Source organism: Falco cherrug, chromosome 4, assembly GCF_023634085.1.
Source record: "Falco cherrug isolate bFalChe1 chromosome 4, bFalChe1.pri, whole genome shotgun sequence".
Taxonomy (NCBI): Eukaryota; Metazoa; Chordata; class Aves; order Falconiformes; family Falconidae; genus Falco; species Falco cherrug.
In genome coordinates, this window is record NC_073700.1 from 58140392 (window position 1) to 58164045 (window position 23654).

At 40.0% G+C, this 23654-nt stretch overlaps 1 protein-coding gene across 5 annotated transcripts in view; it reads left to right on the forward strand.

The window, feature by feature from the left end:
* The window catches only part of GALNT11 (polypeptide N-acetylgalactosaminyltransferase 11), a 56616-nt gene that overhangs the window by 20169 nt on the left and 12793 nt on the right, over nt 1-23654 (forward strand). For 3 of the 5 annotated variants that reach the window (XM_055708907.1, XM_055708906.1, XM_027809828.2), the window contains exons 3-10: nt 757-880; nt 4194-4360; nt 8704-8829; nt 11960-12209; nt 15096-15213; nt 17057-17209; nt 19742-19960; nt 23214-23318. In XM_055708907.1, coding sequence (XP_055564882.1) covers nt 757-880; nt 4194-4360; nt 8704-8829; nt 11960-12209; nt 15096-15213; nt 17057-17209; nt 19742-19960; nt 23214-23318 — 1262 coding nt within the window. Of the gene's footprint in view, nt 1-756; nt 881-4193; nt 4361-8703; nt 8830-11959; nt 12210-15095; nt 15214-17056; nt 17210-19741; nt 19961-23213; nt 23319-23654 lie in introns of those variants that run through there. The other 2 variants (XM_055708908.1, XM_055708909.1) reach the window with 2 other exon arrangements.

Genomic DNA, 23654 nt, shown 5'->3' on the forward strand with positions numbered 1-23654 from the left:
TTTTGTTTCTAGTCATGCTGACGGCTATATGGCTGAGTGAGTGAGAGGCCTATGGCACTGAGTCAAGGCAGGCAGGAGGGGCACTGAGGATTTAATCTTGGACTCTAGCAGTGTACTTACACCAGCAATTGCTGCCTCTGCCCTGCTCAGCAACAGTTGATGCTTCTGCTAAAATAATAAACAAATAGCTGACTCTTGCTATTTTGCTTGCTGTCAAAGTCCCAGGTGAGATAAGTAGTTTACAGGTTTTTTTATACCTATTTTTATGTTACTGCAGGCTTGAGAGAGCTACATGAAGTGAAGCTGCTAGTGTGAGGGTTTTTCTACCATTGTAAACGTGGTTTTTATTTCAAAAATCCCATTACAGACCCTTCATCTGTATAGACAGGTGCTGATACATTGTGCAGCAAAGTCTTTCCTCTGTTGCTGCTTTGATGTTGGTTTTTAGGTGGTGCTAAGAATTGGAGGCCATTTAAGCGAAGGGAGTGTGTCTGGTAAGGCAATAAACACAATGAAGCCATCAGTCTTTGGAGAATGATTTAATTTTATTACAGCTGCAAGGGCTACTCGTAAGTGCTACCTATTTGTGAGAGGTAACAAAAATAGTTGCACAGAAATACACTTTGCAAAACCAGAGGGATTTTTGAAGAACAGAATGGGGTTTAGGGGAGGTTAAGACATACCTTTCAATCCTTGATTGTTTCCAAAGGATGTTTTTTGAGCCTATTAACTGATCTTGGCTTGTTTCTTTTGCAGGAATGATTTTTAATGAAGAAGATCAGGAAGTGAGAGACTTGGGGTATCAGAAGCATGCTTTCAATATGCTTATCAGTAATCGACTGGGATACCACAGGGAGGTGCCTGATACAAGAGATGCAAAGTATGTACTGATTTTTGGAGAGACCATGGTATAATTTCATGTGCTCAAGGACTTGTTACATTATACCTGATGTAGTATTTAACATTTTTGGTATTATGTTTTTGTTAAACACTCTTTCAGCCTCCTATGTTGCTGAAGGCAGATTTTCAGCTATTCAAACAGGAGTGCTAGAGGCTAGGACCTTAAGTCTTTGATCTCTTCTGTCTTTTTTGACTGAATATTGTTTCTGGAGATGTGATTTTTTACCACCTGGAAAAGGTATGTGTTAAGTAAAGCCCCACACGAATCAGGCTCCATGAAAAAAAAGACTGCTACTCCTTGAAAGCAAAGTTTTTTCCTGATTCCTAAATCACTTTAAGAATGCTTAATGAAGAGCAGGACTGGATATAAGTTTATTCAAACTTTTATCATATTGTCATAATTTTTGTCAGTAGTAGGATTGGCAGACAGCTGTTTTGATGGAAACAAGATTCCAATGATAATGATTTAAAAATCAGTGTGGAAAAGGGATCAAACTTTGTATCCAGCAATACTAGGATTACATGTCCTCTCTCTCTTTCATCTTGCTAGCTGTGTACTCAGTTACTGAAAGCATGTGACAATATTCTTATTTTTTTAAGCTTCATTTTGAGCTAGTTAGTATCGTAACTACCAGAAGAGATGCTATGATTCTGTTTGGTACCCTTGAAAGATCATAGAATCATAGCATGGTTTGGGTTGGAATGGACTTTAAAGATCATCTAGTTCCCACCCCCCTGCCACGGGCAGGGACACCTGTCACCAGCCCAGGTTGCTCCGAGCCCCGTCCAGCTTGGCCTTGGGCACTGCCAGGGATGGGGCAGCCACAGCTGCTCTGGGCAGCCTGGGCCAGCGCCTCACCACCCTTGCAGTAAAGAATTTCTTCCTTATATCTAACCTAAATCTCCCCTCTTTCAGTTTAAAGCCATTCCCCCTTGTCCAGTCACTACATGCCCTTGTAAAAAGTCCCTCTCCAGCTTTCTTGTTGGCCACTTGTAGTACTGGAAGGCTGATATAAGGTCAGCCCAGAGCCTTCTGCTCCATGCTGAGTAACCCGAGCTCTCTCAGCCTGTCTCCATAAGGGAGGTGCTCCAGCCCCCTGATCATCTTCATGGCCCTCCTCTGGACTCACTCCAACAGGTCCATGTCCTTCTTATGTTAGGGGCTGCAGAGCTGAATGCAGCACTGCAGGTGGGGTCTCAGGAGAGCAGAGTAGAGGGGGGGAATCCCCTCCCTCGACCTGCTGGTCACTTTTCTTTTGATGTGGCCCAGGATACAGTTGGCTTTCTGAGCTACAGGTGCACATTGTTGGGCCATGTTAAGCTTTTTGTCCAACAGCATCCCCAAGTCCTTCTCAGGGCTGCTCGCAATCCGTTCTTCACCCAGCCTGTATTAATTCTGGGGGTTGTCCCAACCCACGGGCAGGACCTTGCACTTGGCCTTGTTGAACTTCAGAAGATTTGCACAGGCCCACCTCTCAAGCTTGTCAAGGCCCCTCTGGACAGCATCCCTTCCCTCCAGCATGTTGATCGCTCCACACAGCTTGGTATCACCAGCGAACTTGCTGAGGGTGTGCTTGATCCCGCTGTCCATGTCTCTGACAAAGATGTTGAACAGCACCAGTCCCAGTACAGACCCCTGAGGGATGCCATTTGTCACCAGTCTCCACGTGGATATTGAACCATTGATTGCAACTCCTTGAGTGTGACCATCCAGCCAGTTCCTTGTCCACTAAGTGTTCCAACCATCAAATCCATGTGTCTCCACTTTGGAAACAAGGATGTTATGTGCGACAGTGTCAAAAGCTCTGCACGAGTCCAGGTGGGCGACATCGCTCTTCCCTGCTCCGTCAATGCTGTAAGCCCATTATAGGAGGACACCAAATTTGTCAGGCACGGCTTGCCCTGAGTGAATCCATGTTGGCTCTCACCAATCACCTGCTTATTTTCCACGTGCCTTAGTATAGTTTCCAGGAGGATCTGCTCCGTTATGTTGCTGAGCACAGAGGTGAGACTGATTGGTCTGTAGCTTCCTGGGTGAAGATGGACATTAGATGTTCCAGTGCCCAAGTTAATGAAAGGCTTTCACCTTCTGGATTATTTCACATTTGTCGTAAGCCTACAGAGGATAAAATAGAAGAATGACTGATGACAAAAGTGCTCTGCTTCTCACTTGAAGTCTTTGCTTGGTATCTGGATTGCCCTGCAAAAAGCAGATATTTTCTCTAATCTGTCTGAATGGATCTAGGGGAAGAAACGCGTTGCTGTAACAACAATTAAAAAACCCCAACATTAAATGCAGGTCTATTTATTTTTCAATTCATTTTTCTAGTGGTTTCTCTGCTTTGGGTGAATGTAATGAATCGTACTTGCTGAAATGTCTCGCCCCAAGAGCTGAGTTCATTCCGAGTCAATGAAGACTTTTCTTGTATACTTCTAGGTTTTCATTTATAATTTCATATTTTTATTGGATTTCCTCATGCCTGGCATCTTCATAGGGCACAGTGTCACAGATTAATGCCATACTAAATGTATGAACAAAATCTGAAAATAAGGAGAAAGAAAGAATGATCTTCTCCTTTGAGTGGGATTCAGCTTGCAGATTAAGATGCTTACACTTAAGTAACTGCATGTTAGTCAGTTGTATCTGCTTTTATTATAATTAGCAGAGATCCAGTCAATGCAGTTAATGAAGCATGCAGAGCTCTTCAGCTGACAAAATACACTTAGCCTTAGGGTGAGCTAAATACTATCTAGACTTCACTGACAGCAGTGACTAGACTTAATTGTCTTAATCTGCAGGCTGGATCCCAGTCTTCATTGTCTAAATAGGTATTTAGCACCACTGGAGGTATTCTGGGATATCCAACCTAGTCTCCAGCAGCTGGCCAATGAAGTTGTGGTTTTTTTTGTAGGCCTCATGTCATACTTGCCATTCCTGTATGTGTCTGAGCTATCCAAGGGTACTAGACAGTGTTTTGACAGCTTAAACAAGCTCTTAGTGTTTTCTCTTGTTTATGTTTTAAGGATCTGTGGTTCTTACTCCCACCCCACTCCATGATATCCTCTGGTTTCTAACAAGTAGCAATGTTAATTACAAGTCTGTATTATGTGGAGAGTAACTTATTATGCTGAGCCCTGCTATATAGGTGTTATATGCCTGGACTCTTAATGTTCAAGTTAGGGGTTCTTCCTACACATTTAATGTTTGCTTGTTACTTATGAAGTTTCAGTAGTGACTTCGCCCTTTGGAAATCTCACTGAAAATAAAGTGGTAACTATGTTTCTACTTGCAGATGTAGAGAGAAGTCCTACCCTTCCGATCTGCCATCTGCCAGTGTTGTTATCTGTTTCTACAATGAAGCGCTTTCTGCCCTGCTTCGCACAGTACATAGTGTCCTGGATCGCACTCCTGCGCACCTTCTTCATGAGATTATTTTGGTGGATGACAACAGTGAATTGGGTGAGGGAACCTTTCAGGAATTTTTTGTTCAGTGCTTACACTTCTTGACCTTCCTCTCTTTTCCTGTGCTTTACTGACTGGTCAGAATAAACATGTGGAGACCATTATGCAAAACCAACTTGTACTACTACAGTCAGTCTCCAAAACGTGCCAGCCAGTAGAGACGCATGATGTTCTGAGAAGCCCAAGGTGACATCTCCTTTGATGCTGGTACCATTTTACTGATGAACTTTGTATAATACGGACTTCAGAATACAAAAACAGGTTTCAAAGCTAATAGCGAGGGGTGTATATTTGTGGAGGGGATAATTAAGCAGTTGTTCATAGTGCAGCTGTTTTTAACAGTACTCTGCTTGGGCTGTTCTGGTGCTCAGAGCAGATTACACTGATCTTACAATAAACTCTGTGGGCCAATATTAACTGTGAACGCACCTGAAAGGAACTGAATGCACGTAGTCTCAGCAGCGATCTTGCAGCTAAGTTGATGTGGCACTATGGAAACTGTGTGTCAGTGTTTTGTACTTTCTCAGCATTTCAGACCTGTGGCTGCTGGGATCGGAGCTCAGCTTTCACTGGGAGGCTCTGCGTGGCTCTCGCACAGCCTCTTGTGGCCACCCTGGGAGCAGCCGTCCCTGGCTCTCAGTGGAGCAGCCTCCGCTCCCTCAGTCTGGGAGGGGCCCTGGAGAGGTAGAGCTTGCAGACTTGCTTTGTTCTTGTTGAAAGACTGATGCTTCGGCATGTTTCTCTCGAATGATGGACAAGGTAACAACAGACACACGATTCAACCGTTTTGGCCCTTCAAAAGCAAAATGCCTGTTGAGGAATGTGTTAGCATAGCAGTACTTGCCAGCAGGACTGTGCAAGTTCCCTGGTTGTCTCTGTGCAAGTCCACAACTGTTTGCATTTTTAAAATTAATTTTAGATTATATATTTTTAGTACATATAATTAGCTCCCTTGGTCTCATCGTTTGGTTTCTGGGTTAAGGTCTCACTTGCTCTAAGAGACTGATTAGATGTGTATAATGTAGAATGAAATTCTCTTCCTATGCAGCTAATTCATTTCTCTGAGGTCAGATCAAATGTTAAGATACAGGAGAAAACAAAGATCAAACACTGTCCCTTGTTGATGGGAATGTGTAATATTTAAAAGCTTGTTTTATTGCTTTGTGTTTTGGAAGCAATACCACTCTTTGCTACAAAGTCTTGTGCAATTTGTTGTTTTAAAGTTTTTTAACCTTCACATTCAGAACTAAGCTGACTTCAAAACTCAGTCTTTTGAATATGGTAATGCATTTGGTTAGTGCCTGTGTTTAGGCAGTAATACCAGCACTCTTCCGGCCTGTTGCTAATTTGAAGGCCAAATTAGGTTCAAAACATTCAGGTTGCTACTTTTGCCTTTCTGACTTCAAATGAACATGTTTTGAAGCCAAAGATGGGAGGAGATGTTACTAATACAGAGAATTACTGCTCTTGATGATGATACTACTGATGTTTGTGTTGCTGCTTAATTTTACCAAATGGAATTTTACAGCTGAGGAAAGTCAAAGTTGGTTTGGTGACTGAGGAAACAGACTTTGGCTGTAGCATGAATCTCATATGAGCTTGGGGAAATTGCTTAATCTTTACGCCTCTGATCTGTTTGTTTTTTTTCTAATTAATTTTCCTTACATACTTCCTGAAATGGTATCTTAGATGAAATACAGCCTATTTCTTCAGCTTTAAATATAGGAGCTGTGCTACACATCAGTGCTCTTGCATAAAGCTTGAGTCTTTGCATCTAGTTTTGCGTCAAAAAGCTTCTTACACTCAATCATCAACAGTCTTACTAGCTAAAGCAGGCATTTCCATAGCTCAGCTGAGCCCACTGTTACATTATTTTCTTTCCTTTTGCTGCAAGACAGGATTTCTTTTTCTAGTATAACCTCTTTTTCCCTGATTTAGGCTTTACCTGTTATGGAACAGCATACAGGATATTTTGAAGGCTGTTACTGGAGGCATTCTTCTACACAGAAGAGACTGAAGAACTGAAAAGGAGCAAACCGTCTGCAACTTAGTACTTTGAAATAATAACACCCCTGACTCACCATCCTAGATTTTTTTTCTTGTTTGAAGAAGCCTTTTTTACATAGATATGGAGCAAGATAATGGCTAAAGTAATTTTTGGAGACTGTCTACTGGCTAAAAGGGAGCAATTCTCTCCTTGGAGCAAAATTTCTCAGGCAGACTATTGAAGGAATTTATTGGATTATGTCTTTTAAAAGAAATCAGTATTCCCAGTGCGTGTGAAGCCGACACAAAAACCCATTAACAATGAAAGCACCAAAAGGTGTCTGAGACTAAAGTGCCTGTTGAGAATGGTCCATGATATACTCAGTCCCAGGCAATGACTGGGTAGTTTCTAGCAGAGTGGTCATTTGTCTGGGTCAGAGCTGTACTCTGAGAGCTTGTTAGCCATTAGGTACTTACTACTGGATCTTATATTCTGCTGCTCAAGGTCATGTTGTAGGCCTGGTTTAGCCATCAGTGTGGACACAGCTTTTTTTTGGGTTTTTTGCCTTCTGCTGTTTTCAGAAGTTTGCACATGCAAAACTTTACTCTTGTATTGTATGTCCTTTCATGCAGCCTTATCTGCATTAAGTGCTGAGTTTGACAACTGACCTTTTCTGCTTTGTACTAGCCCTTTGTTTTCTGCTGCTACACACTTTTTCCCTTGCTATGATACATCAGGTGAAGAATGATTCAAGCACTTGCTTATTTTAGGTTTGCAAATCCTTCTGTCTTGATTACTTGGGTGTCTCATTTGGGTAGCATCCTAGAGATGACTTATTTCATCAGCTTTCTAGGAGGCTTTCTCTAAAAAGGTATTGCCTGTTGTCTTTGGCATATGATGTCACATTAAAGACCAGGGGAGAGAATTCCTGTGATGCAAATGAATCCTGTCTGCATCTCTTCAGAGACGTTTTCTTTGTTCTAGAATATTCTCCAGCATTGTATTTGCTATGTGGTACCTTCTCATTCTTGATCTGTGATGCTGCCTTGCAGTGCTAATGCTGAGATCTTAACATTTGGAGTTGTTTCTGGGAATCTCCTTTTCATTCTTCTTGCCTGAAAGATCTTGTACCTCCTAAAACACATATATTCCTTTGGCAATTAATCTTGTTAACAGCAGTTTTAATGTTGGAACTGACATTCATCAGAATAATATTTATTCCAGCATATCTTCTGTTGAAAGTCTGTCTGCCCCTCTATACTGAGGTTCTCTGTTCAGTCTCAGCTGGCTTTTATGTTTTCCTTCCTCATTTTATATTTCTTTTCATTTATTCATAAGCTTATTAACTTATGTTTTTTCCATTACTTTAGTCTTCATTGTCCATTTTCTCCTCAGTGGTCCTACTTTAAAGTTAGAAACCACTGTCCTCGGGTGAAAAAAAAATTGTTACTCTTAAAATCGCCATTGATGTTAGTTAAGTTGCAGTAGTGCCTATAGACTGCAGTGAACTTTGCTCTCTGTCAAAAGCACATGCTTGCCAGCAGTGTCTTTGATCCTTTTGGATTTTAGAAAAGCAACCACCTGTGAGTGATCTGTACTTCGTATCGCTGTTATATCAGTGAAGCATGTACAGATAATGAAAGGTGTCTTCAAGCTTCTTTAAAGATGTCAGCATTTGTTTTAGTGTATGGAACATAGTAATTTAAATCACTTGCCTGCGTAAAAGAGCTTTCATTACTTCTGCTGCAAATGGCAGTCACCATGAGAAGAATTTGGAAATATTATTTCTTTATACAGTCCTTTTAGTTTTTTAGCAGCAGTAATTTCTTTTAGTATAGAGCCTAGAAGTTCCAGTTAACTTCAGCTGCGTTGTACTAAAGGCTTTGCAAACAGAACAAAGAGATAATCCAGTTTATATTCAGGAAACCAAGGCTAAGTATAAAACCTGAAATGGTGGCAGTGCATAAAAAGTTAGTTGAGAAAATGCAAGGAAGTGCTTATCGGCAGGAATGCAGTGGGTGGGAAGCCCAGTTATATGGTTCACTGTCCTCTTCAATGCAGGGTATGTACCTGCTTTGTCCGTGTGGGTTTCTGCAATGCAGCAGGAAAAAGTGAAGCAGTTAATAAGAAAATGTGGAAGAAAACAACAAAAAAAGGCTACAGAAATTGGAGAGCAGGTGTAGCATGTGGGATAACTGGCTGTCCTTTTGGTACTCTTGGTTTGAAGCTGTGCTGTATTGGGGTAGCTTTTTGATCAAGTTTTTGGCCCTTTTTGAGTTGAACATCTTGGGACTTTAAACAAAGCTTTTACAATTTCCATCCTGTTGTTGAACTTGTGTTTGTCTTTTCTCAGCTGACTTGAAAAAAGACTTGGATGACTATGTTAAAACTCAGCTTCCCAAAACCACAAAATTGGTAAGAAATGAGAAGCGGGAAGGCTTGATTCGAGGAAGAATGATTGGAGCCTCTCATGCCACAGGTATACCTTCTTGTTTCTCTTTTCCTTGCATACTTTGACCATATGTTGATTGGGTGACTTCTTTTTGAAGCGCACAGCTCCTGCAGATGTTAAATGTTTGACTTGTGATTGCCGCAGCCCACTGTAGGGGCTCTGCATGTTTTGCCATGTTCTAATCTACATGGCTTAGTGCAGGGGAAGAAAGATTCGGGGTAATGCTATCTTAGGTGAGAGGCATTTTAACAGTTCTTTTAGAATTTCAGTGACTTTGAAGGCAGTTAATTGCATTGATCTTTGGCTGTTATATTAACCTATGTTGCAACAACTACACAGTATCTTCAGTGATACCTGTATCATGATAATTGGAGACCTTAACGAGCATTATCTGCGTATTTAAATGTTTATATTATGCAGTTGATGGTGACCATGGTCTTTATAAAGCTTTCTCCAGTATTTCTTCATAGTTTTACTGAATTAGTTCTCACCTGAGATTTTTCTTTACTCAGTGAGAAGGAAGCAAGGAGGGCTTGGTGCTTGCTTATAGGTGAATAGAGAGTAGATATAATACATTCACTGTTTTTATAGTTTGTAATTAACTTTAGGAAATCTATGCTGTGTAAGAGGGAGCAGATATTTTTTCAAGTCACCCAAGCAATGACTTTGCAAATTTGGAGCCAAATTTGAGTGTCTTTTAAACATTATCTAAACTGTTGATTTGTATTTTTTTTTATTCCTGTGGAAGTTTGCTTTTGACAAAATGAGTTAATTTTTTAGAGTAGGTCAGTGAAATAGTAAAACAAAGCCAGTATTTGACAAAATTTAGTGAGGCAATATAGAATTTTCCATATTGCTGCCCTGAAAGAATGCCTCAGGAACATCTCCATCTGTGCTATGTATTGTGGTCACAGAATATTTTCTGCATGTTTCATGTAAAAACTGTTGCTCTAGAAGGGCAATCAGTTTCTTTAGTAAGGTACACTAATCTGGTTTCTAATTTGCCAATCCAGTTGTAATATTTCTCGTACAAGCTTTTCTGTTGTTGCAGTGAGTGTTAATTTGGCTAACTATTTGGTGCTTTATGTACACTTTTACCATAATATGCTTTCGGTTAAATTCTTTGGTGTCTGAGAAAGTCTGTGCTACTTACTCAAATCATTTTGAGTGGCAGACGAAGTCTCATAATTGTTGTTTACTCATTAACATTGTAATGGCATAATCTAGAGAGAAAATTGTGCTTGCACTTTCCAGTCTGTGCTAGGATTCATTAGAGTTAGTGCAATTGTAGCTGATTTTATTGCTCTTCTACACTGCAGGAGTCTTCCCCCGCCCCCATCAAATACTGTCTGTTCTTAATGGGTGTCTCATTATATTTCTTTGTTTCAAAGTTATTTTCATAGAGTCATTTAGGTTGGTGATCTTAAAGGTCTTTTCCAAGTCCAACTGTTAACCTGGGACTGCCAACTTCACCACTAAACCATGTCCCTAAGTACCACATCTACACATTTTTTGAACACCTCTAGAGATGGTGATTCCACCGCCTCCCTGGGCAGCCTTTCCAATGCCTGACCACCCTTTCAGTGAAGAAATTTTTCCAAATATCCAATATAAACCTCCCCTGGTTCAACTTTGAGGCCATTTCCTCTTGTCCTATAGTTTGTTATGTGGGAAGAGACAGACCCCACCTGCCTACACCCTCCTTTCAGGTAGCTGTAGAGAGCAATAAGGTCTCCCTGAGCCACTTTTTCTCCAGACTAAACCATTCCAGTTCCCTCAGCTGCTCCTCATAAGGCTTGTGCTGCAGACCCTTCACCAGCTGCATTGCCATTCTTTGGACATGCTCCAGTACCTCAGTGTCCCTCTTGAAGTGAGTGGCCCGAAACTGAACGCAGAATTTGAAGTGTGGCCATACCAGTGGTGGGTAACAGTGGGACGATTGCTTCCCGAGTCCTGCTGGCCACTCTGTTTCAGATAGAGGCCAGGATGTCATTGGCCTTTTTGGCCACCCGGACATACTGCTGGCTCACGTTCAGCTGGCTGTTGACCAGCACCCCCAGGCCCTTTCCTGCTGGGCACTGTTCCCCAAGCCTGCAGTGTTGTGTGGGGTTGTTGTGAGCCAAGTGCAGGACCCAGCACTTCTCTTTGTTGACCTTCATACAATTGGCCTTGGCCCATCAGTTCAGCCTATGCAGATCCCTCTGCCGAGCTTTCCTGCGCTCAGTTTTTACTTGGTTGTTTTCTTTAAAGCTCTTTCCCATCTCTTCCACATCATTCTGGTGTTACATAAATTTTATATTGTGTCATAAATTCAGATTTTTCAGACGAACTGAGCCTGAAGGTATCTCAGGGATCAAATTGTTCTCTCTGATCATAGCAGATAATCCCCACGTAAGCTGATGGGATTGAAGTGTTCCTTGATCTAATACTGGTAGATTTGGCTATGCTCATTTTGGGCATTCACTCTCCTTTTAAACTGGTATGAATCCACGGTCACTCTAGAGCTAATGAAATAAGGGCATGCTCTATGCTACTCTATATTCAGGAACTGAAATGTTGTGGCCTGTGTCATGGATGTATGCAGATTAATTCATCAGAATGACTTGGTTTAAAATCCATAGATTCAAGCTGCAACAATAACTGGATGGATGCTGAAGTGTAATACGAAGTGAGCCCAAAGCAATTACAGTTAGCGGACAAAATCAGTTTTGTCATGGGGATAATTCATCTGGCTGAATATCTGTCATCTTTGGCGGTCTCTGTAGCCTAACTTGGGTGTGGGAGCTGCTCTGCATTAGAACCAATGTACCTCCTGACTTTTAGAGTGCTGGTCTGGTGACATTTCATTTAAAGTACAGTAGCTCTGCTGAATCTCAATAGAAAATTGATGACTGTAAAGAAATCCAAATAACAGCCCACTTGAGCGATTCATAACTAAATGTGAATAGTCAGGCTCTACCTTCTGCCTTTGTGACTGAACTAATCCCTGTGGAGTCTCTGGTTTGTTAGCGCTTCCGAGTGCAGATGGTGTTTTCCCCTCTGTTGCACAGGGTGGTGAGGATGCTGCTGATACTCTGCTGCTGATATAATTGCATATGTGTTTGTGTGTTTCACGTTACCATGGATCTTTGTGTTTTGTGTGCTTTGGCCTCTGTAGGGAAAGTGCTGGTATTCCTGGACAGTCACTGTGAGGTGAACGAGATGTGGTTACAACCTCTACTGACTCCCATCAGAGAAGATCGCAGGACTGTGGTGTGCCCTGTGATTGACATAATCAGTGCTGACACGCTTACCTACAGCTCTTCCCCGGTTGTGCGTGGAGGGTTTAACTGGGGCCTGCACTTTAAGTGGGATCTTGTTCCTTTGTCAGAACTGGAAGGACCCGAGGGAGCCACTGCTCCAATCAAGTAAGGTTCCTCCCACATGGTGTGAAGCTCTGTGTAACATACAGATGATCAGGGGCACTTCTTAAGCGTTATGGAGTGTTCTCTGGCTGTGCAGTTTTAGAAGCAGGTGCCTAACCTGTCAAATACCTGGCTTGTTTATTTTACTTAGAAATAGTTTTGGTTACTATTACCTATTTCAGTTTAATTTTTCATATTTAATCATGATTTAGATACATCTTATTAGTTCAAGAAAGCACACTTCTAGAGAATGCTTATATAACAGCAGCTTTTGCTAGAGGCAAAAGTCTTAAGGAACTTAACACTATCCTGTATTAAATCTCTTCAATAATTTCACTTCTGAGCTATATGCATTGATGGTTGTTTCCAGTGTGTCGATGTGTGTCGGTCTTAGTGATGATGTTGATAACTGTCTTTGTGCTAGTAATAGCCTGCATAGCCCACTGATACAGGCTTTATAATTTCTGTGATGAAATGCTAAAGAATTGCTAGATTGGGAAAATAAATTTTTGTGGTCATAGGAAGGTGGTCTCCTAGGTGATGGGAGAGAACATCAGAACATATGGTAATTTCCGATGTCAACATTTTTTTTTGCTTCAGAATTTAATCTATATTTCTCATCAGACAAGCAGTTATTTTGGCATAATGCTTCCTAAACGAACACACATGGATGTGAAAACCATCTTTAAAATATGACTTGTCTCTTTGCACAATGTGGCAAATGCCTAAAAATGTCTGTTTGAAGCCTGCCTGTATTGTTTTTGCAGTCTTTTGAGAATCATTCTGAAACAAAAGTCTTGGTAAAGCTTAACACTAGGACTTGGAAGTTATGTTCCTTAATCTTTTAACCATTCATGGCTGTCGTGCCTGGACAGAACTAGCAATATTTGGTTTCTGCTGGACACGGAACTGTTATAAAATGATGTCAGTAAACACTTTTTTTTTTTCTTTGCTAGTAGCAGACACATATGCTTTGGACATGAGAATAGCAGTTGTCCCTTCATGAGAAGGGCCAGTGCTAGCAGAGCAATGGCAAGAAGCTGATTGTGCGTTTTCTAGTTGTAGGTATCAATCTTAGTACAGAATTCAGGTTTCTAAGGTGGAAGAACTCTACCTTTTATACAAACTGACTCCTTGCAGATGATGTGGTACTTCTATAAGACTTGGAAAGTGAATCAGAAATTGGGCAGTCTCATCTCTCTTTGATTCTCTTTTCTTGGACTGTAAATGAAGAGCGTTTTTAGGCTGATGCAAGCAGCTCCAGTGCAAAGTTCTCTGCTGTTGCCTGACAGCTCTGCAGTTAGTGTTTCCACATCTACCAATCCCAAGATTTGGTCTGAGAAGCCAGGAAACTTCTTAAGTTACTTAACCGTTTGGCTTGTTTGGAAAGTGTCAGTGTGGCAGCTTCTGAAGGTAGAAGGCAAAGGACAGACTGGGAAAATCTGAATGGGGAACCAGCTTAGAATGTCTTAAAATCCTGATTCTGTTAAGAATTGTTTTCGCGGTTAGTCAGGGGAATGCCTGAATGTTAAGTCTTGCTGTGTTCAACACTGTTGCATTCCTTCAACTCACTTTTAGGAAAAACTCACATTGAAAAGACAGAACTAACTTTATAGTTACAAGGAGTCTAATCATATAAAAAGTTTACATTTTATTCATATCAGAGTGACTTTTGCTACTTAGAGGTCACTGCCTGCTTTGAGAAAGAAGCTAGATTGGCAATTAACCTTTGAAAATGGCTTTCCATCAAATGGAAAGTCTTACATTTTATGTTTTAGAGACCTTCATAATGAAATATTTTGGTGTCAGGGATGGAAAAACTGAGAGCAACCTTTCAAGCCAGGTTTTAAAGTGACAGAAGCTGTAGCAGAAAATTATGTGAGAACAAGCAAGGAAATCCAGGCTTAGGCTTGGTTTCATCACAGGTTTTTATTAAAAAAGGATGAGAAAAAAGCCTGTTCCCAGCCCACTGTGTGTTCCAACCATCATATGTAGTGGGTTTACTTTTTTAAAAATTATTATTTATTTTTTAATACTCCTGAAGGGCATCCTATATTATAACTTTGTGATACACTAGCAATTCAATCTAGAGCCTGGACAATAGGGATCACATATGGATTTTTACAAAATAGGACACTGTTCTAGTAACACAGGCAAGTTGAAAAATTTGGAAATGCTGAAGAGAACATCTGTGAATATAGAAACTGTAAATGACTTGCAGCAATCAGTTTATTGACATCAGTGATGAAACGAAGCTGCTCCTGGTATTTAAATTCTATCTGTGAGACAGAGTAGTGTTTCTTTTACCAGCCTCCTGACTTGTATAATTTGAATTTGGTCCTTGTTTCTTGATCTAATTTAATATGGCAAAGTAATGTGTGTTCTGGTTTCTGCTCTTTCTGCAGTTCAGTCAAGCCTGGTCTGTATAATTTGCCCATTTAAGGGGTGGAAGAGCACATTGTGTGCAACGTACACGTTTGTAACTGTAGGGTAAATAGCTTCTGGTAAAGACAGATCTAATTAAAGGCAGCTCCTAGGTTTCACCGTAGAAAGCTTGATGGACTTGCACAAGTTTTTAAGTACTATTTTTTTTATTTTTTTTTTAGTAGAGAGACAGTCCCTTTTTTCCTCTTTCCCTGACCTATGCCTTTTCCTCAAGTTTACGATGTGCAGTGAAATGTTGTTTATAGGTATTGGAATTATGAAAGGACACAAATACCACTTACAGATGGGCTTTTGAAAACGTTTTGAGACTATAAGTGTGATCTGATGATTTCTAGTGTGTGTTATGTCTGTCTAAAGTCAAGCTTTGGCACTAGCAGATTCAGCTAAAATTACTTGTTTTTTTTCTTTAAAAGAAAATTAACTTCTTTCAATGTGCCTTTTTAGGTCACCTACTATGGCTGGAGGCCTGTTTGCCATGGATCGTGACTACTTTAATGAACTTGGACAGTATGATAGTGGCATGGACATCTGGGGAGGAGAAAATCTGGAAATATCTTTTCGGGTAATCTAGCTTTTCTGTGTATTGGAGTATGAACCTTGGTGTCTGGCTGCTTCTCTGCCCTGTGTAGTTTCTTTAGCACTGGAATAGTTATTTGCACACAGAAATTGACATTTTTGTTCCCAGGAAGGATGCTTTCAGTGTCCAGTTACTGCCTTTACAGTAATCTTCAAGTTAAGCTTTAATGGGAATATTAAAGAGAATTTTGAGCTCTGTAGTTAAATGTTTGTTCCTTTTTCTTTTTTCCATGGAACATTTCATGATACCTGTAGAAAGACGTAAGAAAAGAAGAATCGTACAAATGCATGAAGTGAGTTTATAAGTAGTGTCTAATGAATTTCATAAGTTGGTTAAGAAAATGTGTGACTCAAAATTAGCTTACTTATTATCAACGTTGCTGTATTTCCTTAGACATGTATTGGGCTTTTCAGATATTTCAGTCTCCTTTTTGAGAGCCTGGAAATGTACCTTTTTTTTTTTTTGTGTAACTGAATTAAGAGTAATGTAGAGGAGCCAGCTTGGTTGGAAAAATGAGAAAGTCATAATCCAGAGATTTGAGAGTGATACTTCATTGGGCTTTTCCTGTATTTTGTCTTACCTTCCCTGTCATTCTACTGAAAGAAAAACAACTTTTTGTGCTCAATGTCATGTTTACCTCTTCACTTTTGTAAAGTGGATTCATCAACGGGTTTGACAAGAATCTGCCTAAAAATGATATGCTGTCATGACAAACACAAAAAGGGGATTAAAAAGTGAAGTTAACATAGAAATAACCCCAAAACCAAACACACAACTCCCAAAACTTCAGCGAAGTCTGTCCAATTGGTCATGAGAGAAATCAAGATTAGAGCTCAAAAATAAGAACTGGCATTTCATAAATTGAGTGACTTTAAAGGGATGTGTACTTGAATAAATAAAATCTTTCAAGTTTTCAGTATAATATATAATTATTAGGTATCTGAGTAGAGGTGTATGGAGTGTGAGGATATTATTGTTGTTACTGTGTAATATACAGTTTCAATTGTAAGCTTTGAAAAACTAGAGTATATTCGGAGAGCTTTATAACATCTAAAAGCTCCCATCTCCCTGGGGGAGAGTTGTAAAGTTTAGTCTTTTATCCAGGAGGAGTTTTTATAGTTACTTGATTATAAACCGCTAATGTGAGAAGCCTTTTCTGAGATTGGAGAACACGTTAGTCCTACAAAGAGCCAATGATGAGAATTTGCTGGAAGCTGAAATTTAAAAAGAAAAGAAAAAAAAAATAAAATAATGAAAGTAGACTGTAAATGCAGTCTCGACCTGGGGTGCAGTGGAGTTGGATTAAGGCACCTGAACGTACCATCTGAATCTGAACAGTATTTCTGATTTCCCATACACTTAACAGAAACAAACAGCTGTGCAAAATAGGTGCTTATACTTGGTTGAAAAAGCTCTCCAGGCTCTCTTCATACTGACTGATCTTCATTATTTGTCATGGAAGTGCGGACTGTAACTCTAATGTAGCTAAATAAGTTTAGATATCTTAATCTGCAAGTTGAATTCCAGCCTATGTATTTCAGTGTTTGCTAATAGGTCATTAGAACATAAAATTTTAGAAAATTTTCTATTTGTTTCATGAAAGCCATGACCTCTTATGTGGAGAATTTGATATGGCAAAAATAGTTCTTTTCTAACCTGAGGATCTAATAATGGATTTGTCAGAAAGAATAACACATAGGACAACTTGCTGACACCTAGTCCTGTCATCAAGTATAAACCTACCTAAGAATCCCTCGAGGAAGGGGAGGAGGCAGTGAGCCTTGTCAGTACATGTACAATGAGGTATGTTCTGCTTTTGTATGGACAGATCTGGATGTGTGGTGGTAGACTTCTGATCATCCCCTGCTCCAGGGTGGGGCATATTTTCCGTAAAAGACGTCCCTATGGCTCACCAGGGGGACAGGACACTATGGCTCATAACTCACTGAGGCTGGCACATGTGTGGATGGATGAATACAAGGTAAGACACAATTCTAGGTCATGAAATAAGGTTATTAATTGGCTTGTCAAAGGACTGTATCGCAGTGGTGTCCCTTAGCACCTCTAATGAGGTCATCTTTCTGTAGTCTGATTTCCTAATGTTAATTTTGATACAAATTCCTAAATTGTGTAGGATTGTTGTTGCTTTTGAGTGCTCACGTCTCCTTGCTGTTACTTCTACTGCCTGCAGGAGTTTTGATTTTGTCTTTCTAATGAAGGAAAAGATGAATGAGTTCTTGTAAACTCTGCATTGCTTTGTGTCCAAATCAGTATTACATGGCAGCCATATATTGCTATAGCTCTTCAGGTAGTTTCCATGCTGGTGAGATGGGATTTCGTTGGTTGTTTGCTTTCTGTTTTAATTAGCAGTCTGATTCTTAGCTTGTCTTGCCCTGGAAGATCAGTCAGGATTGACTTCTGGATTCAAGGGCAAGTGTATTCCTCCCTTGTCTTCAGGTCTTGGTACTGATACTTTTGAATGTTGATCAGGTTTTTGCAAAGCCCTCATCTCTGTGATATTTGAGGATGCTTTGCTTTGTGAGGCCATAGAGTTTGCTGTGTGGCCACCTCCTGTGGTCTCTGCAATTTCTATAAAGATGTTTTTTATTAACTTTATATTCTTTCGAGGTTTATGTTTCAAACCCCATCCTTTATCTTGATGTTCAGTCAGTTTGAGGAATCTATTAGGGGTCATTAATTTTTATCTCTATTCTCCATAATGCATTGGTAGATTTGATCTATTGCTTTCCTTTTTATTGGTGTCTTGGCACAGTTGTTTTGTGATTAATGATGGCTTTCTCTGAAGCTTGGAATTGACTCTTTGTTATAATTTCCAGTTAATACTGCTTTGTCCAACAAGAACTTAAACTGCTGATTCTAGCAGTCTCTTATCACAGATTTGTGTCCTGAATGTTTCCAGCTGTTTCTAATCTAATTCTCTGATAGTTGCCAGAGACTGTCCTTATGACAGATTTACGTATGGAAGGCAAGCCTGGAAATATTTTTGTTTTTATAAGTGTAATGCAAATATTTAGGGCCGGTGTAATTTGCTGAAGTGATTATATGATGAATAGGATGAAGATAAGACTTAAAGGATCTCTTTTGCAGCAAAGAACAAATGCAGTTTTATTAAACACTGATATAATGGAAAGGAAACAGCAAAATTTTCATAAGTCAGAAGCAAAATGTAGAAGTAGTAAGCATGTATACAATGGAAATAAATAATGCAGAAAAGGTAGGATACTAAAATTTGAACTTTAACCAGGAAAGAGACAATTGGGATAGCAGCTCTACTTTCCTGAAGCAGACCAATTTCTGATAGTGATGTCCAGTCTCCTTCCAAACTTCCTCAGAGCTGTCCAACAGTCAAATGTACTTAGTGCTTCCCCTTCCTCTGCTATTAAAATAGCAGTGATACATTCAAGTGCATCCAAATGCTCAAAGATCTTGATAAGGACAGATGTGTAATTTGTCTTGAGTTGACGCTGTCTGTCATCTGAGTATCAGACAGCAGTAGGTAATTGAAAACTGTCAGAACAATGTTATGGGAAGTAAATTCCAGATGTTACTAGAGATTAATCCAACAAAATACCATAGCTCAGTGCCCTGAAAACTGATTTCTAAATAATATCTAGTAAATGAGTTCATGTGCAAATACAATGCCTTTTCTATGAGCTCTGTAAATCTAGCTGGAATTAAAGATTCTACAAGGGGATTTTTCTTGTAGTTTTGGTAATAGTATTCATGCCACATTGTACATTCATGAATTTCTCTTTGTCCTCATTGTCTCTGCATTAGAGTTGAACAGCACATAAGATTGAGGTGGATTAATCTGTCCTTGCCTAACCAGGTACAATACAGAGTATAATCATAAATTAGAACATGAAAAATTACCATTGTGGGAGTCTTTCTGGAGATGATGCAGATGAACTGGAAAAACTGGGCTTCACAGAAAGCCCACGTGGCAGTTTTGATTCTTTATGTGAATAAGTGCATGATCCCACTGAACTTCACAAGATAGTCCTATTTGTAGTTCTATTCTGATATGGAGGTTTTTTACCCCTGGTGAAAGGCAAAATATACTTGAACACCCCAGCAATGAAAACCGTCAATTGAACAATCAATTTAAAGAAACTTCTGCCAGATGAGGATGACAATGATAGGTACATCTGCTTCTGACCTAATGACTAGCCTTTATTGCCAATGGAGTGTAGGGCTGATTTGTTTCTTCCTCAAGTTGGCATCTAAAAAAAGGTCAGCAGATTTGTGCCCAAGAAGTGTCTTCATCAAAAAAAGCAGTCTAGAAAGATTATCTTAGAGTTAGGGAAGATAAATCTTGCCTCCTGAGGCACTCTGAATACTGGAATTTCCTCATGCCAGTCTCAAACTTAATTGTTGAAAGCCCTAGTAAAATGAACTGAAACTTTGGGAGTTCTGCCAACAGGAAAAAGTTGGAATTCAATAATCTGAAATTCTTCTCCCCTTTTTCCCAACCTGTTTCTCTTAAATACAGGAGCAGTATTTTGCTTTGAGACCTGAGCTAAGGATGAGGAACTATGGAAATATTACCGACCGTGTAGAATTGAGAAAAAGATTGAACTGCAAGTCATTTAAGTGGTATTTAGATAATATCTATCCTGAGATGCAAATATCTGGACCCAATGCTAAAGCTCCGCAGCCAGTTTTTATTAATAGAGCACAGAAACGACCAAAAATAATCCAGCGTGGAAGGGTAAGAATAACTTTCTTAAAAATATATAGAATTCTGGTTTTTTAAATCCATGAAGCATAGTTTTAGTTTTGCAACAAGCTGTCTTGAAAATAACAATATTTGTGTCTTTAGACAAAGGCAAATCAGTTTCACTCTGACCTGTATTTCAGGTCATCTTCATTCTAGATACTACTAAATGAGAGGTTTTTTTACCTCAAAATTCTGAGTTACGAAGTTCTGATTTCTTCAGAATGCACTTTCATGGCTGTTGATCTGAAGATGGATATGGATAGAGAGAACTTTGGCCTGAAATATTCATGCTTTGTTGGTTTATGATAAGAGTAAAATATAATTAGTTTCCAAACTCATTGCTTTTACTGGATAATTTTCTGCAAAGATGAACATTTGCATCTGAGACTGATGATGGTTTTTCTAATCTTGACTGTTAGATAATGAACAAAAATGAGTTTTGCTCCTTCTTTATTTCAAAGTAGAAGAGAGTTATTTACGTGTATTCATGGAGGAAATGATGATTAAGTTCATGCCTTAGCTCTGACACCTATGTTTATGGGTCTGTAGGCAGGCAAAGCCAGCAGACAGTTGTAGCTGTTCTATCCAGTGCCAAATTTGTCTGCTATGTGCTTCTTATGCTTCCCCCCAAAAATGGATAACTTCAAACCCAAGACCGCTTTCTCAAGTTCTTCTCTGTGAAAGGGAAGATCTTTGAGTAAACAATTTCGTGTGCACATAGACTATGGTTAGCAGATTCCCTTCTAGCTCTAATAAGTGGAAGCATTAAATAGTGCCATAGCCCTCTCCCCAAGGTAACACAGGCTGCAGTGGCTGTTGACAGTTGCTGGCCCTGCACATAGATACAGGCTGGAGGACCTGAGTTGATGCAGAACCTATTGACATCGTTAGATTTTTGCTTAGAAGCAGCTGTCTGGGAATTACAATTTGTGCAATATTTTTTGTATCCCAGCCAAGCTCTGAAGTTATTTATTAGGGCAAACATGCGTAGTTTCCCTGAATAAAACTGATACAATGGGCCAATTCCTCTAGTTGTTAAATGCTGTTATTCCCCATGTCAGACCTCCCCCCTGCCCTTACATTTAATCTGCTTTCATCCAGACAGAAGTTTAACTAAGGAATTGCTGATGTGGGGGAGGCTACTTGAGGGATCTGAGTTCCTTAACAACACTTAGGGGGAAATCTTCCTAGCAATAATTCCCCATCGTTTAATTTGGAAAAAAACTTTATGCACCTTTTAAAAAGGGGGAGACAAGACATACAAACACATGGTTTCTTGGTTCTCTGGGGTTCAAGAATTATACCCAGCATTGTATGGGAGAGTCAGGTTTGGCTCTGATGATTGTATAAACTGTTTCCAGATGCCTACAAGGAACAGAATGATCAGCCAATGTCACCACTGCGTGCCAGACTCTTTAGGATTTGGGATGAATCACTCACAGTCCCAGCTTATTCTGAAAAACTAATTGGGCCAGAGATAAGTGCTGGTTTGACAGCTGGGAAGAACTGTAATGATCACAAATGGGGACATTCTTCACAGTGTTATCAAATGCTGATCATCATGGCCAATAAAAACAAGGACAAAAATCATATCAAACTCATGTAGCTGTATGGTTTGAAAGCCTTCTGTTGAGTGAGGAATGATGAAAATAAGATCTGTCCTAGAAGTCTCTAGGGTGAGAGGAAATGTTACTTAGAAGGTTTTGTGTAATTTGTTTCAGATGTGTGTAGGGAACAGGAGAAACATGGTGCAATTGAGGAGGCTGTTGATGTGCCTTGGGGCAGCTATTTCCAGAAATGGTGTTTAGTGAAGAATATTATCTGGTATTTGTGCTGTCTAATTTTTGCTGTCGTGTGATGGAGCAGTTCGTTCTTTTTATTGCTGGAAGTGTCTTTTGGTTTCTAAAAATCTGTAGAATTGATACAAATGCTGAGACAGCTATGTATGTCTTCATAATAAAATGCTGCTAGCTAATTAATCAGCTGGGCCTTGAGTTCAGAACAGCAAATTCCCTTTTTTCCCGTCTTCATTCCACTCCAGATTGGAAATAATTATTTTCAATGTGGATGCCAGTTCTGGGGCCTTGCCATCTCCCACACATGCAGACACCCAGTGAGTGTCAAATGCATTCCAGTGCACTTGGTAGAGAGCAGGGCCCTTCTCTGCTGTCCCTTCCTCACAGCGTTGTGCCTGTGCTGGCGTAATTGCCTTTCTCCTTTGTACCCTTGGCTGCACGTGGCACAGTTCTTGATGTGCAGGAAGCACCTGCTGCCTAAATAACCTGATCCGCACCGCATCAGGGGAAGAAAAACAATCAGGCTGAAAAGAAGTCTTCTGCTGGCCACCAGTTAGTTCAGGGCATGCATGTAATTTAAAGCCAGAATAGAAGTGTTTTGTCTCGTTGAGTAACTCTGTGGGGATATATCAAGATCTTAATAATTCTTGACTGTTGGAATAGGACAACCAATCTTTAGACTCTGCGAAAAACCTCTTGGAGGACTGTTAGGGGTGGGCATCATTGCCCAAACCAGGAGAGAGGATGCTAACCTGCTGAGAACCTTCTTGTTGCTGTGATGGTAGATGCTTACAGTTTTGCATCACAGGACAGGCTCCTGACCTGAATACAACATTACTCCAAATTTTAATTGGAATGAGTATTTGGGTGTTGGTAAAATAACTGATAACTCTGGCTTTCCAGTTACCTAAATGCTCTTGAAAATCAATTTGCAAACAACCTAAAGTGTCTGCAGTTGTTGATATTTAAGTAATGCCTTCTCTTTTCCCAAAGAGGTTGTCCTGCTTGATGAACAGAGGCTGTAGGAGGAGATCTATGTTTAAGCTAAATTGTAGTCAAATGTAGTTTATACACTACAGTTGATATTCCTGGGCTAGTGAGTATCTGAGACCTGAGACTTTCATGGAGAGTGAAAAGGAAAAGAAACTTGACAGTATGGGCAGCACGTGCTGAGCCAGATTGTGTACTGCACTTGTACCATAAAGAGGGAAATCTTGATGTAATTAGAAAGCAAAATGGAACTACTTAATGCTACTTTTTCTCCAAATTATCTGAAAAACAAAATGGCATTTTAAAAGGAAAGAAGGGGATTTTTTTGTTGAGGTTTGTTTGGGTGGGGTTTTTTGGGGAGCACACTGAGTTCTAGGGCTTCCAAAGCGTTACTGTATGTTCCCTTTGGTATGTGATGTTTGTTGTTCACTCTGTCCATCAAACTTTTCCTTTCTTAGTTGTATCACCTTCAAACCAACAAATGCCTGGTTGCCCAGGGCCACCCAAGTCAGAAAGGAGGCCTGGTAGTGGTTCGGGAATGTGACTACAACGATCAAAACCAGGTATGATATTCCCAGTTATACTAAATAGCGACGCACATCTTCAAAATTGCTAATATGTGTTCCTGCTGGCAAAATGCCCTAGTATAACATCTCATCAGCAAGCAGGCTGATTTCAGAGTATTGTTCAAACCACGAGGCTGGCTGAGGAGACTGTGGAGTTTACTGCTCTGTACCTACTAGTGCTGAGTGTTGGATATTATAATCAATCTTTATGGCACGAGTCTCTGTATGTGGCTGAAGACTATCCTTAAGTGGCTCCTGACAGGTACAGAATCCACTGATTGACATTTCGGATTTTGTAGAAGCTCATTCAGTCGGTTCCTCGTGCTGGGATTT